General features: G+C 36.2%; 4 protein-coding genes across 4 annotated transcripts in view; 1 reads left to right on the top strand and 3 right to left on the bottom strand.

Annotated features, from left to right (window-relative positions):
• Positions 1 to 186: 186 nt before the first annotated feature.
• Positions 187 to 528, bottom strand: LOC148956125 (uncharacterized). Its single transcript, XM_089089285.1, has one exon. The coding sequence runs from the start codon at positions 526 to 528 to the stop codon at positions 187 to 189; it is 342 nt and encodes a 113-aa protein (XP_088945411.1).
• A 771-nt stretch (positions 529 to 1,299) lies between these two features.
• LOC148956124 (uncharacterized) lies at positions 1,300 to 1,851 on the bottom strand. Its single transcript, XM_089089269.1, has one exon. The coding sequence runs from the start codon at positions 1,849 to 1,851 to the stop codon at positions 1,300 to 1,302; it is 552 nt and encodes a 183-aa protein (XP_088945395.1).
• On the bottom strand, positions 1,851 to 2,375 carry LOC148956123 (protein CFDP2-like). The gene has a single exon (XM_089089253.1). It carries the CDS (start codon positions 2,373 to 2,375, stop codon positions 1,851 to 1,853), a length of 525 nt encoding a protein of 174 aa, XP_088945379.1.
• A 1,260-nt stretch (positions 2,376 to 3,635) lies between these two features.
• LOC148956122 (hypoxia-inducible factor 3-alpha-like) overlaps positions 3,636 to 19,068 on the top strand; it is a 39,113-nt gene continuing 23,680 nt past the window's right edge. Inside the window, exons 1-2 of the mRNA XM_089089247.1 lie at positions 3,636 to 3,678; positions 8,905 to 8,984. Of these exons, the coding sequence (XP_088945373.1) occupies positions 3,636 to 3,678; positions 8,905 to 8,984 (123 nt within the window). The remainder of the gene's footprint in view (positions 3,679 to 8,904; positions 8,985 to 19,068) is intronic.

The raw sequence follows: 19,068 nt of genomic DNA, 5'->3' as shown, positions 1-19,068 counted from the left end.
ATTGCTTTGGAACAACCTGAGTTTCAGCTTCAGCGAGTATACGTTCCAGACTGGTGGAAGTTTCTGAAATGATGCGTTGGCCAAGGCTATCCTGGTACGCAATTCTTTTTCGGAGTTGCCACTGGAAGTGACTGTACTCCCTAAGTACTTGAAGTCTGTTACCTGTTCGATGTCTTTTCTTCCTAGTTAGATTCCCATGGGTGAACAATTGATTGACATAGCTTTTGTCTTTGGGGTGGTGATGTGTAGTTCCAATTGTTCAGCTTTCTCTGTGAGTTTGTTAATAAATTCCTGAAACTTTTGCTTGTCGGTTTCTATGAGCCCAACATCGTCGGGGAAGTCGAGATCCTGAAGAAGTTTTCCTGAAATCTGAATTCCAAGCCAATTTATCTGTCTAAAGATATAGTCTACAATTAGGACGAAGAGGAAAGATGACAGGACACAGTCTTGCTTGACGCCAGTAATCACCTTGAAGTAGCGTGTGTTGCTGTCCGATGTTTTAACAAAGCATTTTGTCTCTTCGTCCATGGCAACTATTGGATGGATTAAATTCTTGGCACTGCAATACTCTCCACATGGTTTGACGATCTACTGAATCAAACGCCGTTTCGGAGTCCACGGAGAGTATATACAAGCGCTGTCTTCATTTGTTAGATTCCTCCAGCATGGTGCGTAGAGTAAAAATAAGGTCGGCACAAGATCGTTTTGGCCGAAATCCATTCTGTTCTTCACGTAAGTGAGGATCAAGGGCTGTTTGGAGTCTTCCTAATATTATCGTCGAGAAGAGCGTCACAAGGATCGAGAAAAGATTGATTCCTTTATAGTTGCCGAATTCTTTCGCGTCTCTTTTCTTGAATAGTTTGACTAAGGTTCAAACTATTTTTTCGGTCTGCCAGAGGAGCGAGAAGAAGGACAGCCGGATGACCAGGGCTTGAAGCAGGCTGAACTTGATCGTTGTAGCTGAAATGTGGTCTCTACCAGGGGCCTTCTCTTTTTCAAGTTTTTTAGTTGCTGAGAGTATTTCGTCGGCTGTCGGCTTTTCATCATTGATGTGAAGACTGAAGAAAGGTTGGTCTGGTATATCCGTCGGGGCCGCTGGCATTAGGCGATTAAGTAGGGCTTCGAAATAACTCGCCCATCGTTCCTTTTTTTCTTCTGCATCTGCCACCAGCCTTCCAGTTTTATCTTTCACGTGGCAGTTTCGGATACTTGACTTGCCTACTAATTCTTTGGTAAGGCGATTATCGGTTCATGTGTCTACACGGCTTGCTGCTTTTTAGGCTTGTCTGACCTTTTCACTCATGTATTGCCGTGCCGTCTGTTGGATCTGGCACTTTTCTTCAAATTTACATCAGGTTCTTCATATGCCCAGCTCTTGGTCGCCTCTGAGTGATCACTTTCCCTAAGGGTGTTCGACTTCAGCTTCTTGAGATTTTCTATGAGATCCCAAGTCTTCGTAGATATCCACTGTTTCTTAGCCGGTTTTCTAAACCCGACGGTTTTTTTGGCCGTATCCGTGTAGCTTTTGCGGATCGTCTCCCAAGCTTCTTCAACGTCTTCTGGAAGGTTATATAGGGCTTCCAATTTATTGGACAGTTTGATGCCAAACGAATATCGGACGCCTTTGTCACTTAGTTTGTCCACATCAAAGCTTCGAAGTATGTCCGTCTTCTGCTTCCAATTATTAGACTTCAGCCTCAGTTTCAGTGGGGTTACTATTACTATTATTAGACTTGTTCGCCATCTTCGGCGGACCAGGAAATGGTTGATTTGGTTTTTGACGGTGCCATCCTGGGATATCCAAGTGTATTTGTGGATATTTTTATTCCGAAAGAGTATACCGCCGATCATCAAATCGTTCCCCATAGCAAAGCTGACAAGTCGAGTTCCATTTCGTTTATGGTTCCAAGTCTGAGGTGGCCCATCACTTCAGGGCAGTAGGATCTGTCTTGTCGAACCTTCACGTTAAGGTCCTTTGCGAAACATGTGACGTCATGGAGTGGGATTGAATCGATCACAGACTGGAGGTTGTCATAGAACTGATCTTTAAAGGTGTCATCGGCATCATTTGTCGGTGCGTAGCACACGATCAGTGACAATTTTGCATGGTTAGAAACAAATCTTGCATACAGTATCCTTTCACTGATCAGTTTCCATGAGAAGAGGGCCTTTGTCGCTTTTGGACCTAATATTGCTGCAACTCCGGCAGATTGAATTTCAGTTTTTCCGCTGTATAAGACTTTAAACATCGTACGGTCGCCACTGATTTTCTTCTCGCCGCAGCCTTTCCACCTTGCTTCCGAAATGGCGACTATGCGAAGTCTACACTTCTCGCACTCGTGAAGAACTTTCTCCGTGTTTGACAGTGCCGACATGGTTCTAACATTCCAAAGGCCGATCTTAAACGGCTTTTTAGCATTCAAAATCTGGTCCGGGGGCTTGCATGGGTCGTCTTCAGATTTAGAGGTTCTGATCCGAGGCTTAATTTTGACGTTTCGGTTGCGGTTTTGTTTTTACGGGGATCTGTTGCTAGGCCAACGCCAAACCGGTTTCTTTGCTCAGCTAAGGGCAGAGACACCAATCCCTGACTGTTGGGCCGGAACCCAAACGGCCTACCACTTTTATGGTAAGGTAAATCCTTATGAACACGATAGCTATAACAAAATTTCGACTTTAGCTAACAGAGAGCAGACCTCAATGTGTTAGCTTAATTACATTGAATACAAAGATAAAATCAACACTTCAAGGTAATACATCTTTAGACAAAAATAATAAAGACAAAAAAAAAGTTGCAAAACGAAAAAAATGAAGACGAAAGAACGGAAAAGAGTAGAGGCAATCCCAGGGCGTGTATAAGCAAAAGCAAGATTAAAAAGTGATTTATGATTCGTAAGTACCCATATCTTGACAAGGAATAATCCTCAAAACAATTTTTTTTATTAATAAACAATTCTTAGGAATTACTTCAGCCAGGTTAAATTTATTTACAATATAGGGGAACTGGTACCTTAATCAAAATCCAGCACTTTCTGATTAAGTAAAGGAAGTTGAAGCTTCTTGAAGCAAAAATGGAGAAAAAAAAACTGGAACCCCGGTTTTTTTTTCTGAAAAATTATCATGAAAATAATTTTTCGGAGATTAAATGTAAAGGAAAAAGACACGATGGAGTCAGTTTATCATTGCACATTGCATATGCTGACTTTGTTGTTCTCCTAGGCTGCAACCATTGGAGCCTAACTGAATTTTTTTATACATATATTGCATCTTGCTTCCGTTGGTTTTTTAGTTAATCCTTCTAAATGTGAGCCTATTTGTTTTAATATCTACCATCTAGTGGCAATTTTAGATTTGGAAAATGCTTCTCTTTCTTGCTCTTCAGTTAATTGGCTGGAAATTTCGCTCAGTTGCTCTCTTTCGTTCACTTATTCAATCCTGATAAATCGAACCCAAGGGTAGCGTATGGGAAACTTTCACCCAATATAAGGCCTGTTTTTTTACTCATCAATGTGCTAAGGTCTTACACCTTTTGTCAGAAATCGCTTAAAAGTGAAATCTTTGAACAAAAATCTTACATCTTTGGTCGTTTTTGTGCAAACATCTTTCATCATTCTGCTCTGATCAGCGGTCTGAGAACAATGATGAGTAGATCATCGAAGTTCTCTTATATGGTTCTATATGGTAAAACAGTGACGGTCTTCACACTTTTTGCTAACGTCTGTGAGCTGTAAGATCTTAGAACAAAGATGAGTGAAAAACGATAATCTTTACAGAAAGATGTAAGATCTTAGATGTAAGATCTTAGTGCTAAAAAACGGGCCTAAAGAATGTATAATCGAAGGGGTCTTTGTAGTCTGTACCACAGTTTCGTTCCCCAGTTATTCTATTCCTTTCTGGCACTACCCATTTGTTCCTGAAAATACATTGTGGTGCCCTACGTATGGTGTATTTTTGATATTGCGTAATTTTTGAATTTATTTATTTAGGTGTGGTGTAATTTTCTACTTTATTTACTACGATGGTATCGAACAAGTGAATTAGTGGATAGGCTTATCCTCGCCAATATACTTTCTCAAATAATTGGTCTTAAGGATGATCGATGTATGAGAACTATTAAATTTAAAAAAAATTTGTTTTTTTTTACTGAAAGTAAGGAGCGACATTAAAACTTAAAACGAACAGAAATTATTCCGTATGTGAAAGGGGCTGTCCCATCCTCAACGCTTCGCTCTTTACACTAAAGTTTGACTTTTTCTCACAAAACAATAAAACATTCTTTTCAAAACAATTCTTTCAAAACAATAAAACAGTTTAGCGTAAAGAGCGAGGTGTTGTGGATGGGATAGTCCCTTTCATATACGGAATAATTTCTGTTCGTTTTAAGTTTTAATGTCGATCCTTACTTTCAGTTAAGAAAGCTTGTTTTTTTTTATTTAATTTCTGACCGTTTTTGAATTAATGCAGGTTTCCAATCCTCAACACCTCGCTCTTTGCGCTAATGTTTGAATCTTTCTCATAACTCTGTTTTTTAAAACAGTAAAAAAAAGTTAGCGTAAAGAGCGAGGTGTTGAAAATGGTACAGTCCCTTTCATATACGGAATAATTTCTGTTCTTTTTAAGTTTTAATGTCTCTCCTTACTTTCAATTAAAAAAAACATGTTATTTTATTTAATTTTTGAACGATTTTGAATTAATGTAGGTTTTGATTTCGGCACACCGTACATGAATAATTAAAACGAAATTTGCATATTAATTTTACTTTTTTTGGCTGAATGGCTTTCTCGAAAGTTGTTTAATTTTATTTACGAACGTTTTTATTAGTAATAAATACACGTAACTTATGAACTAACTTACGTAATGAATTTCTATATTCGTATATTTTTATTACGCATATTAGGGGGTTCACACCCTATTTAATAATTCGCTCTTTACGCTAAAAATTGAATTTTGTCCCAATTCTTTAATAATGACTACTGAAACACACGGGTCGTTTAATTAGAACAATAAGACGCTTTTTTTAAAAGTACTAAAAAGCTTTAGAGTAAAGAGCGAGGTGTGGAGGAGGAGGCAACCCCCTTCATATACGGAATAATTTATGTTCGTTTTAAAGTTTAATGTCGCTCCTTACTTTCTGTTTTTTTTTTAATTTCTGAACGTTTTTGAATTAATTTAGGTTTTGAAATGAGCTAACCATATATGACTAATTGCCCCCCCCAAAAAAAATGTATGCATAGTTAACAATAACAAAAACTATACGTATACAATTGGAAAAATTTATAGCTTTAAGAGCCTTCTATAAGGGCTATAGGGGGAATTCGTTACCTTCAAAGGTATATTTGTTGGGTTTTTCAACTATGCTGAACAGAACAGCCATCTAAAAATTTTGATCAGACGAAATTGGGAAAGAAGAGGCATGGAAGGGGGTCTAGTTGTCCTCCAGCATATTTGGTTACTCAAAAAGGGCAATGTAACTTTTAATGTACGTTTGAATGAACCCTCTCTTGATGTTCAAGGACCACTGGGTTGGTACGGTTACCCCTGAAAAAAAAAATTAAATAAACACGCATCCGTGATCCGTGATTTTTCTCGCAAAAAAATACAAATTTGCACATTTTTGCAGATATGAGCTTGAAACCTATGTAATAGGGTTTTCTGATACGCTGAATCTGATGGTGTGATTTTAATTTAGATTATTTCACTTTTAAGGGGTGTTTACCCCCTTTTTTCAAAAATCAGGTAAATTTTCTTAGGCTCCTAGCCTTTGATGAGTAATACTAAACTTAATAAAATTTATATATTCAGAATCAGCATTATAAGCCCATTCTTTTGATATATTAAAAAAAACAAGTTTTTTAACTGAAAGTAATGAGCGACATTAAAACTTAAAACAAACAGAAATTATTCCGTATATAAAAGGGGCTGTCCCCTCCTCAACATCTCGCTCTTTACGCTAAAGTTTTTTATTGGTTAAGAAAATAGAGTTGTGAGAGAGTCAAACTTCAGCGTAAAGAGCAAGGCTTCGAGGAGGGGACAACCCCTTTCATATACGGAATAATTTCTGTTCGTTTTAAGTTATAATGTCGCTCCTTGCTTTCTGTTAAAAAAAACTTGTTTTTTTTATTTAATTTGTGAACTTTTTTGAATAAATTCAGGTTTTTATATTGGCTCACAGTACATGAATAATTAAAACAAAATCTTCACTTTAATTTACTTTTATTTGGTTAAATGGCTTTCTCGAAACTTGTTTAATTTTATTTACGAATGTTTATATTAGTAATAAATATACGTAACTTACGAATTAATTTACGTAACGAACTTGTATATTTATATATTTTTAATATGTATATTAGGGGGTTCTCCCCCTAGTCAACACCTTGCTCTTTAAGCGAAAGTTCGGGCAATTTGTTTCAAATCCCTCAAACCCATTATTCTGTGAGAAAAATCAAAAAATTATGGGAAAATAAAAAAAAACGTGAGATTTCCGGGGGGGGGGGGGGGGGCCCTGGAGCCTCCCCCCCTGTGTACGTCCCTGCCCAACCCCCTCCCCCACTACCAGGAAAAATCTCCCCTGAAAACGTCTGTACTGTATACTTCCCAATAACCAATACTATATGTTAACATTGGATGAAGTTCATAAATTTTAGCCCTCCTCCCGGGAACCTCGGGGGATTAAGTCACCCTAAAAGACACACTTATAATATTTTCCAACATGCTGAACAAAATGGTTTTCTCAAAATTTTGATCAGGTGACTTTGGGAAAAAAATGAGTGTGGGAGGGGGCCTAGTTGCCCTCCATTTTTTTTTTGGTCACTTAAAAAGGGCACTAGAACTTTTAATTTACGTTCCAATGAGCCCTCCCACGATCTTCTAGGACCACTGAGTCGATACAATCACACCTGGAAAAAAAATAAAATAAACACGCATCCGTGATATTTCTTCTGGCTAAAAATGAAAAATTCCACATTTTTGTAGATAGGAGTTTGAAACCTCTACAGTAGGGTTCTCTGATACGCGGAATATGATGGTGTGTATTTTCGTTCAGGTTCTATAACTTTTAGGGGGTCTTTCCCCCTTTTTTCGAAAATCAGCCAAATTTTCTCAGGCGCTAAACTTTTGATAGGTAAAATTAAATTTGATAAAACTTATATATTTGATATCAGAATTGAAATCTGATTCTTTTGGTGTATTCATTGGTATCAAAATTCCGTTTTTCAGAATTTCGGTTATCATTGAGCCGGGTCGCTCGTTACTTACAGTTCGTTACCACGAACTGTTTGATTTATCAAAACCAAAATTCCGTTTTTTAAAGTTTCGATTACTAGTGAGTCGTATCGCTTGTTTTTTTATTGCTTTTTTTTTATTACGTGTATGTTATTACGTATATGAGGGGGCTCTCCCTCTATTCAATATCTTGCTTTTTACGCTAAGGTTTGAAATTTGTTCGAATCACAAACCCCTGAATCACAAACGCCGTTTGATTAGAATAAATAGCTCTTTTGAAAGTACTAAAAAAAAAACCTTTAGCGTAAAGAGTGAGGTATTGACTAGGGGACAAACCCCCTCATGTACGTAATAATTTATGTTCGTTTTAAGGTTTAATGTTGCTCCTTACTTTCAGTTGAAAAAAAACAACATTTTTTTATTTAATTTCTGATCGATTTTTAAATAATGCTGGGAAATTCGGTGCCCCCTTCATAGAAATTTCCCTTCCCCCAAATGAAATATCATCCATTAAAAGATCCAACCACATGACCCCCTCATCTGACCCCCCCCCCCACCACCAGAAAAAATTCCTCCTTAAAACGTCTGTATACTTCCCAATAACCAATACTATATGTAAACATTGGGCAAAGTTCATAACTTGCAGTCCTTCCCCCGGGAACTATGGGGGATTAAGTTATCCTCAAAGACATATTTATTGGATTTTTGACTATGCTGAACAAAATTGCTATCTCAAAATTTTAATTGGGTGACTTCAGGAAAAAATGTGCGTGGGAGGGGGCCAAGTTGCAATCCATTTTTTGGTCAATTAAAAAGGACACTAGAACTTTTAATTTCTCTTCAAATGTGCTCTCTCACGATATTTTAGGAATACTGGGTCGATACGATCACCCCTGGGAAAAAAACACGCATCCGTGATCTTTCTTCTGGGAAAAATGCAAAATTCCACATTTTGGCAGATGGGAGCTTGAAACATCCACTATAGAGTTTTCTGTTACGCTGAATCTGATGGTTTGATTTTCCTTAAGATTCTATCACTTTTAGGGAGTGTTTCCTCCTTTTTTCGAAAATAAGGCTAATTTTTTCAGGCTCGTAACTTTAGATGGGTAAGACAAAACTTGGTGAAACATATATTTTGTAATCATCCGATCCTTTTTATGTATCGAAATTCCGTTTTTAAGAGTTTCGGTTACTATTGAGCCGGGTCGCTGCTTAATTACAGTTCGTTACCACGAACTGTTTGATAAATATATTTCTGACTCTAATCTTATTTTGTGTTTTTTCCTTCCCGAAGTTGATTAATTGTGTTTTTTTTATAGCATTTCCGTTCTTTTGTGTTGTTTTCCGTTTTCTTCTTTTGTTTTGTTATAGTTTGTGCTCCACATTGTTGTTTTTAATTTTTGTGTTTAACAAGCAATACTCAGAGTTAGTAGCTTTCAGTTTATGAAGCTTTTGTGTTTTTCGGTTTCCTAGGCATTCTTAACATCAAGCAATTATTAGGAATATTTTATAGGATAATTTGAACCCTTTTTTAGTTAATTTATGGGATAATGTTCTTCAAATAAACCATTTTTCTTTTACTATACTCTCCTTTAATATATTTTTTTGTCATCTATTTATTCATAAATTAATGCTTATTTTTTCGATTTTTTATGATAAAATGACTTCTTGTTACATTTATTCTAGATGTGGATTCCTCTTTTTCAATGAAATATTTTGACCTAAACTTGTCGAGTGAAATGCTTAAAGTGGAAGAAATGTTGTCGGTAAGTTAAATCGTTTCATTAAATTATCATTATTTTTTCAATAATCGAGATCTTTATTACATAGCTAATATATACAAAAAAAGCACGAAGCCCAGTATTCTGGGCTTGTATGGCTACTCCTAGAATACTCTACATTACATATATGCATCGGGAAACGGGTTACCACACCTTCCATCTACCAACATTCCAACACAGTATTATAATTCTACTCGAGAAAAAAAAAAAAAAAAATCAAACTCATACTTATACAGGCAATGACGTCTCAACTGGCAACGGAAATCAGTCCTATCTAACTCATTTTTCAACAAAGAAGGCAACCCATTCCACAGCGCTTGAAGAGCGTGGTGATAGGAAAATGCCAACCTTGTTAACATCTTCAGTGGTCTCCTATACTGGCTTACCTGTCTAGTTCTGTAAGTGTGAAGATCTGCAGCAGTAGAAAACATATTTTGAAAGCAAAGCTGAACCAAATGATTAATAATATCAAACATAAACAAAATCTTATAACACTTACATAATCCAGAGAACGGCAGTATTTGGACGCGAGAACAGATGGATCTTACAGAAATTCGGCTCTCAACCGCATATATCACTCTTATCCCTTGGTTTTGTACTGAACGCAACTGCTTTAGATGGGTCGAAAATGTATTAGACCATATCGAACAACAATACAATAAATATGGATGGATTAGTGAAAAATAAAGCAGCCGTAACACTTTTTGAGGAAACTCGTTATTTCAGTTTTCTTAACAATCCTACTATTCTTGCTATCTTCAACGATATGCACTGAACGTGTTCTGAAAAACACACTGTTTGATCAATCAGAACACCTAAATATTTCACAACTTTTCTTCGTGATATAACCGATTCACCAATATCAAGTCCTTTCAGCCACGGGTGATAGTTAATAAAATAAACTTAATAAAATAATAAATAATAATAATAAAATTTAATAAAATAAAGGCTTTATTACTTATTTGTGATTTTATTATGATTTCTTGAATTAAATATCTGTATTGTGTGCAGGAAGCGAATTCAAGAAAGCTATTGTTACTTACATGGGTTAAGCTTAAAGATATTTATTGCTTAAACGTATTAACATATTTTTGAAAGAAGTTGCTACTTACTTACAATTTTTGATAATTTCTTAAATGAAATTTCTGCCTTGTGTATCCATGAGGTAACTTAAAGAAAGAGTTTGTTGCTTACTTAGAATTTCGTCATAATTTTATGAATGAAATGTCTTTTTTTTTATTTATCCAGGAGGCGAATTCAAGAAAGAATTTGCTACTTACTTACAATTTTTGATAATTTCTTAAATGAAATTTCTGCATTGTGTATACTGGAGGTGACTTCAAGAATGAGTGTGTTACCTATTTACAATTCCTTCATAATTTCTTGAATGAAATTTCAGTATTGTGTATCCAATAGGTGAAAACAATAAAGACTTTATTACTTACTTGTGATTTTATTATGTTCTCTTGAATTAAATATCTGTATTGTGTCCAGGAAGTGAATTCAAGAAAGCTATTGTTACTTACTTAAAAAAAAATACTTAACACCACATATTTACATAAAAATAGTACTTAGAGTTCACACTTAAACATCCAGAAACGATGATCCCATGATATAGAATAGTTTTTTTTAACCATGTCTTATGGATTTATCACGATCAGGTATGTTCTTAGGTATCCACTGTGCGAAGAACCTAACCTCGTCTTCAGGATGGTGATAACCCCCTTCAAATTTAGGACACTTAAACTCTTCTAGATTGAAAAGTGGAATCCTAAGATCACACTTTTGAATTAAAACTTTATCTGTAGGTACATTGCCCTTTACGTAGAGTGCTTCAACCCCGAAAAAGCTGCAAATTTCACTGACTTCCTCCTGAACATATCTCAGTTCCTGACCAGCATTATTAAGTGGTGTAATCACTCTATAATAGAATCCCAGTCTGTTTATATAACGTAATTTAGTACTCCACAAGCTTTTATCATACTCAAACAGATTATAGTTCACTATCCAATGATAACAGTCAATTTCTTCGAGATCCATAGACAATAATAAAAAAGCACATTCCAATATATCACCACAAGAGGATTTTTTAATCCGATAAATTTGGTGTCATACAGTCCTATCATCTCGGAGGCTATTAATGTACTTGTTAAGTAGAGAAATACTTCATCAAACTTTTATACCTTCGCTCAAGGTTGAATGGAGTTATGACTAGTGAGATGAGTCCTAAAACCATCTGAATTCATTGCGGGGAGGAGTCATAAAACCTCCAGTGGGAATTTCTTAAGAAAAACACATACATTAGAAAAAATATTAAATGTTCCATTATTACCTAAGTAGGCACATCAATAAAAACACAATAGCCTTATTTATAGTAAAGCGTTTCTTAGTCGTATGTTTACTCAAATATTCAACACTTACCATTTTTCCACACCAGCCACAAAACTCAATTCCTCCTAGAATTATTTAAACTAAATATTTACCCTCGCCTCATACGTACCATTTTTCCGTACCACCCACAAAAATCAGTTCCCCCTAGAATTATTTAAAATAAATAATTACCACCGCCCTAGAAAGTTAGGAAAAACACGATATCCTTATTTATATTGAAGCTTTTCTTAGTCGTATGTTTACCCGAATATTTAACAATTACCATTTTTCCATACCATCCATAAAAATCCATTCCTCCTAGAATTATTTAAACTAAATACTTACCCCCGCCCTAGAAAGTTCAGAAAAACACTATAGGCTTATTTAGAGTGAAGTGTTTCTTAGTCGTATGTTTACCCGAATACTTAACAAGTACCATACCCCACCCTAGAAAGTTCGGAAAACACGATAGCCTTATTTATAGTGAAGCATTTTTTAGTCGTATGTTTACCCAAATATTTAAAAAGTACCATTTTTCAACACCATCCATAAAACTCAATTCCTCCTAGAATTATTCAAACTACCTACTTACCACTGCCCTATCAAGTTTTGTAAGACACTATTATGTTATTTATAGTGAAGCATTTTTCTACTTGTGCGTTTACCCGGTTATTTTTCACGTAGGAATTTTCTACATCAGCCACAAAAATCAATTCCTCCTAGAATTATTTAAAATAAATAGTTAACCCCGCCCTAGAAACTTCAGAAAAACACAATAGCCTTATTTCTAGTGAAGCGTTTCTTAGTCGTATGTTTACCCGAATATTTAACAAGTACCATACCCCCACCCTAGAAAGTTCGGAAAAACACGATAGCCTTATTTATAGTGAAGCATTTTTTAGTCGTATGTTTACCCAAATATTTAAAAAGTACCATTTTTCTATACCATCCATAAAACTCAATTCCTCCTAGAATTATTTAAACTAAATAGTTACCCCCGCCATAGAAAGTTCGGAAAAACACGATTGCCTTATTTATAGTGAAGCGTTTCTTAGTCGTATGTTTTCCCGAATATTTAACAAGTACCATTTTTCCATACCATCCATAAAACTCAATTCCTCCTAGAATTATTTAAACTAAATAGTTACCCCCGCCCTAGAAAGTTCAGAAAACACAATAACCTTATTTATAGTGAAGCGTTTCTTAGTCGTATGTTTACCCGAATATTTAACAAGTACCAATTTTCCACACCAGCCACAAAAATCAATTCCTCCTAGAATTATTTAAACTAAATACTTACCCCCGCCTCCAACAGAAAGTTCAGAAAGACGCAATAGCCTTATTTATAGTCGAATGTTTACTCGAATATTTAACACGTACCATTTTTCCATACCACTCACAAAAATAAATTCCTCCTAGAATTATTTAAACTAAATACTTACCCCCGCCCTCTAAAGTTCGGAAAAACACGATAGCCTTATCTATAGTGAAGCGTTTCTTAGTCGTATGTTTACCCGAATATTTAACAAGTACTATTTTTCCATACCATCCATAAAACTCAATTCCTCCTAGAATTATTTAAACTAAATACTTAGCCCCCGCCCTATAAAGTTCGGGAAAACACGATAGCCATATTTATAGTGAAGCGTTTCTTAGTCGTATGTTTACCAGAATATTTAACAAGAAGCATTTTTCTATGGCATCCATAAAACTCAATTCATCCTAGAATTATTTAAACTAAATAGTTACACCCGCCTAGAAAAATTGGCAAAACACGATAGCCTTAGTTATAGTGAAGCGTTTTTTCGTCGTATGTTTACCAGAATATTTAATAAGCACCATTTTTCCATACCCACCAAAAAACCCAAGTCCGCCAAGAATTATTTAAAATAAATAGTTACCCCCGCCCTAGAAAGTTTGAAAAAACAAGATAGCCTTATTTATAGTGAAGCGTTTCTTAGTCGTATGTTTACTTGATTATTTAACAAGTACCATTGTTCCTTACCCTCCATAAAAATCAATTCCTCTTAAAATAATTTAAACCTAATACTTATCCCCATCTTAGAAAGATTCGAAAAATACGATAGCCTTGTTTATAGTGAAGCGTTTCTTAGTCGTATGTTTACCCAAATATTTAACAAGTACTATTTTTTCAAGACCAGACACAAAACTCAATTACTCCTAGAATTATTTTCCATACCATCAATAAAACTCAATTCCTCCTAGAATTATTTAAACTAAATAGTTACCCCCGCCCTAGAAAGTTTGGTAAAACACGATAGCCTTATTTATAGTGAAGCGTTTCTTAGTCGTATGTTTACCCGAATATTTAACAAGTACCATTTTTCCATACCATCCATAAAACTCAATTCCTCCTAGAATTATTTAAACTAAATAGTTACCCCCGCCCTAGAAAGTTCGGAAAAACACGATAGCCTTATTTATAGTGAAGTGTTTCTTAGTCGTATGTTTACCCGAATATTTAACAAGTACCATTTTTTCCACACCAGCCACAAAACTCAATTACTCCTAGAAATTTTTAAACTAAATAGTTACCCCTGCCTCGCACAGAAAGTTCAGAAAGACACAATAGCCTTATTTATAGTCGTATGTTTACCCGAATATTTAACATATGCCATTTTTCCATACCATCCATAAAAATCTATTCCAAGCTCTTTATTGATTTCACCTCTTGAATATACCGTACAGATAATTCATTCAAGAAACGTGATTAAACACGTTTTGAAACTACATGCTATTTGCATGCCTATAATCCAGTAAATTGTGTCAGAAAAACTTGTCCTTAATCAACGTCGTAGAAGTATTACCTATAGGACCGGTATTGCGTTAATCTCTTTGAAAAGGTGTAATGCCCTGTAGAATAGGACCGGTAGAATACTATACCTACCAGAAACCGGTCCGGTACGGGGGCCTATGCAAAATGGTACTTCTTAGTCTACTCAAATCACTTTCGACTATTAAAAAGGGCCCTAGCCCTTTGAATCTCCAATTGAATGAGCTCTTTTTCAAGTTTCTGCGACAAAGATTTCAACAAAAACCTTATATGCCCCCAGGGTTTAGCATAAAACTCTTGCCCTGAATACTGTTGGGGGAGTGTTTCAGTCAAAGGTTTAACTTTACGAACATTTAAAAGCATTAAACTAAATAGATCCATCAAAATTTTGTTTCGATGATTTTGGGGAAATGATGGACGTGGAAGGAGGGTCAGGTGTTCACTCGACATGGTCGATAATCAAAAAGGATACTAGCTAATTCAATTGCCAATGGAATGGGCCTTTCTTGAAGTCTCTACGACGACGCGTTCTATAAGAACCTTATATGCCCCCAGGGCCTAACTCAAAACCCTTGCTTTGAGGGCTGTGGGGGAGTGTCCTCCTCAAAAACATAGTTTCTATCTGGAAATCAACAACGCTAAATGAAATGGCTATCTGAAACTTTTGATTGGATGTGTTTGGGGAAAAGGTGGGCGGGAGAGGGGGTAAGATGCCCTCAAATCACTTTCGACTATTAAAAAGGGCATTAGACCTTTGAATTTCCAATTGAACGATCCCTTTTTCAAGTTTCTACGACAAAGATTTCAATAAAAACTAATATGCCCCCAGGGCATAACTTATACCCTTTGCCCTGAAGACTGTGGTGGGACTGTCCTGCTCAAAGGTATAATTTCCTGAACTTTAAACTGCGTGGAACAAAATAGCTATCTCAAAATTTTGGGGAAATAGTGGGCGTGGAAGGGGGTGTTAGTTGCTTTCCAATTACTTTCAAATATTAAAAAGAGCACTAGTCATTACAATTTCTAATCGAATGAGCCCTTTTGGAAGTTTGAACGACAACACTTTCTATAAAAACCTTATATTCCCTCAGGGCATAACTTACAAACCTTACCCTGTGGGCTGTGAGGGGGTTGTTATCCTCAAAAACCTAATTTACAGATGTTAAAACTACATTGAATAAAATGGCTATCTCTAAATTTTGATTGGATGTGTTTGGGGAAAAGATGGGCGCGAGAGTGGGGTTAGTTGCTCTCCAATCACCTTCGACTATTAAAAAAGGCACTAGCTCTTTGAATTTCCAATCGAACGAGCGTTTTCTGAAGTCTCAACAACAACGCTTTCTATAAAACCTTATATACCCCCAGGGCATAACTTACAACCCTTGCCCTGAGGGTTGTTTGGGAGTGTCCTCCTCAAAAACATAATTTCTGTTTGGAAATCAACTACGCTGAACAAAAAGGCTATCCCAGAATTTTGATTGGATGTGTTGCGGGAAATGGTGGTCGTGGAAGGGGCGTTAGTTGCCTTCCCATCACTTTCAACAATTAAAAAGGGCACAAGCCACTCCAATTTCCAATTGATTGAACCCTTTTCGAAGGTTCTACGATAACTTCTTAGATAAGAAGTGCCCTGCTCTAATGGAAAACAAAAATACTAAATTATACATTGGGACAAAATCCTTCTTACATGCCCTCAGGTTATAACTTAAAACCCTTTCCCCGAAGATTGTGGGGAAGTTTGCTGCTTAAAAACATATTTTCTATGAGGAAATGAACTACGCTGAACAAAATGGCTATCTCAAAATTTTGGTTGGATGTGTTTGGGGAATGATGGACGTGGAGGGGAGGGGCTAGTTGCCCTGCAACCACTTTCGATTATTAAACAGGGCACTAGCCCTTTGAATTTCCTATTGAATGAGTCTTTTTTGAAATTTCTATGACAACGCCTTCTATAAAAACCTTATATGCCCCCAGGGCATAACATACAACCCTTGCCCTGAAGGCTATGGGGGACTGACCTCCTCAAAAACATAATTTCCATCCTGAAATCGACTACGCTGAACAAAATGGCTATCTCAAAATTTTGTTAGTTGCCTTACAATCACTTTCGACTATTAAAAAGGGCACAAGCCACTCCAATTTCCAATTGAATGATTCCTTTTCGAATTTTCTATGACGACTTCTTCGATAGGAAGTGCCCTTCTCTAAAGGACAAAAATAATAAATGATACGTTGTGACAAAATCATTCTTATATGCCCTCGGGGTATAACTTAAATCCCTTGCCCCGAGGGTTGTGGGGGAGTTTCCTGCTTAAAAACATATTTTCTACCTGGAAATCAACCACGCTGAACAAAATGGCTATCTCAAAATTTTGATTGGATATGTTTGGGGGAATGATGGGCATGGGGATGCTAGTTTCCTTCTAATCACTTTCGACTATTAAAAAGGGCACTAGCCCTTTGAATTTCCAATCGAATGAGCCTTTTTTGAAGTTTCAACAACACCGCTTTCAAAAAAAACTTTATATGTCACCACGGCAAAACTTACAACCCTTGCCCTGAAGGCTGTGGGGGAGTGTCCTCCTAAAAAACATAATTTCTATCAGGAAATCAACTCCGATGAACAAAATGACTACCTCAAAATTTTGATTGGATATGTTTGGGGAAAACGTGAGCGTGAGAGGGGGGTTGGTTGCCCTCAAATCACTTTTGACTATTAAAAAGGGCCATTTCAATTTCCAACCAAATGAGCCCTTTTTCAAATTTTTACAACAATTTTGTACATAAAACTTATATGCCCCCAGGGCATAACTTACAACCCTTGCACTGAGGGCTTTGAGGGGGTTATCATCCTAAAAGACCTAATTTCCAGAACTTTTGATTACATTGAACAAAATGGATATCTCAAAATTTTGATTGGATTTAGGAACTGTGATAGAAATTTCAAACGTCAGCTTAAAAGAGCGAGGGTTGAAGAACGGGTACGGTAGCCCCTTTCGCATACGGAATAATTCCTGTTCGTCTTATGTTTTAATGTCGTACCTTACTTTCAGTTGAAAAACTTTTTTTATTTAATACTATTGGCAGCGGCTATAGTATTTAATGGTATGTTCGAATTATATGGGCCTCTCTAAAAAGTCAAGTTTGGTTAATGCTAATGAAATAAAATAAAGTAGGATGACTATATTATAGTTTAGAAACTAATTTGGGCTATATATTTACACATTAGGGGGAGTGGGGGACAAAGTTTAGCATATATTAAATACGTAGCCTAGCCTAACCTAGGTACCTTTTGCCCTCAAAAAACACCAAAGAACAACACTTTAAATATCTGAAAACCACGCTATACAATGTATTTCTCAATTGCGGTGTATTGAATCAAACAGTTCGTGGTAACGAACTGTAAGTAAGGAGCGACCCGGCTCAATGGTAACCGAAACTCTAAAAAACGGGAGTTTGATACCAATAGATACATCAAAAGAATCAGATTTTAATTCTGATTTCAAATATTTTAGTGTCATCAAGTTTAGTACTGATTACCACGCGTTATGTGCCTGGAAAAAAGTGATTTATTTTACAAAAAAGGCGTAAAGAATCCCAAAAAAAAGAAGAACCTAACTGAAATCCACAACAGGATATTTTAACCATCATAGACACCTACTATAGAGGTTCTAAGCTCCTATATACAAAAATGTGGAATTTTCCATTTTTTGCCAGAAGAAAGATCACGGGTGCGTGGTTATTTGTTTGTTTGTTTTTTTTTGTTTTTTTTTCTCCAGGGGTATCGACCCAGTGGGTCGATACGATCCTAGAATGTCGTGAGAGGCCTCATTGGAACTGAAATTATAAGTTCTAGGGCCCTTTTTAAGTGACCAAAAACATGGAGAACAAATAGGCCCCCTCTGGTGCTTATTTTTTTACCAAAGATACCCATTCAAAATTTTGAGATAGGCATTTTGTTCAACTTGGTCGAAAATATGATAAATATGTCTTTTAGGATGACTTAATCCCCCGAAGTACCCAGAGGGAGGGCTAAAAGATATGAACTTTACCCAATGTTAACATATAGTATTGGTTATTCGGAAGTATACAGAAGTTTTCAGGAGGTTTTTTTCTGCTAGTGGAGGGAAGGGTGGGTCGGGAGTTATGTTGGAGGATCTGTTCATGAAGGAATTTTTCATGGGGTACGGTAACGCGCCATGAAGGGGGCGCCGGTCTGGCCTGACTTTTTTATTGGTTCTGGGTCATTATACCCCCTTTTACAGGCCGGATGGGTTCGGGAGGGGGGGGGGCTAGAGGAGGGAGTTACTCTGGAGAAAATGTACGTGCAGGATGTTCCTTTGGGGTAAGGGACATTTCTATGAAGGGGGTGCCGGATTTACAAGCATTATTTAAAAAACGATCAGAAATTAAATAAAAAAAAAACAAGTTTTTTCAACTGAAATGTAAGAAGGAATATTAGAACTTAAAATGAACAGAAATTATAACGTATGTGAGGGGGTTCTCCCCCAAGTCAATAACTCACTCTTTACGCTACAGTTTTTTTTAGTGCTTTCAAAAGAGCTATCTATTCTAATTAAACGGCCTTTGTGATTCAGGGGTTTGTGAATCAAATTTTTTTTTAACTTTTAACGTAAAGAGCGTGGTATTGACTAGGGGCAGAACCCCCTCATATACGTAATAACATATACGTAATAAAAAAACAATAAAAAAACAAGCGATACGGCTCAATAGTAATCGAAACTTTTAAAAACGTACTTTTGATTTCAATAAATGTATCAAAAGAATGTGTTTATAATGCTGATTCTAAATATATAAATTTTATAAAGTTTAGTATTACTCATCAAAGGCAACAAGCCTGAGGAAATTTACTCGATTTTTTTAAAGAGGGGGGAAACATCCCCT

The sequence above is a fragment of the Artemia sp. Qi Xiang Cuo genome, chromosome 1 (assembly GCF_049724085.1).
Source record: "Artemia sp. Qi Xiang Cuo chromosome 1, ASM4972408v1, whole genome shotgun sequence".
Lineage (NCBI taxonomy): Eukaryota > Metazoa > Arthropoda > Branchiopoda > Anostraca > Artemiidae > Artemia > Artemia sp. Qi Xiang Cuo.
This window is presented reverse-complemented; position numbering and strand designations above follow the sequence as displayed.

Bases quoted from the DNA above. Each gene is read 5' to 3' on its own strand.
- LOC148956125 (XM_089089285.1), bottom strand. From the start codon at position 528: ATGGACGAAGAGACAAAATGCTTTGTTAAAACATCGGACAGCAACACA.
- LOC148956124 (XM_089089269.1), bottom strand. From the start codon at position 1,851: ATGATCGGCGGTATACTCTTTCGGAATAAAAATATCCACAAATACACT.
- LOC148956123 (XM_089089253.1), bottom strand. From the start codon at position 2,375: ATGTCGGCACTGTCAAACACGGAGAAAGTTCTTCACGAGTGCGAGAAG.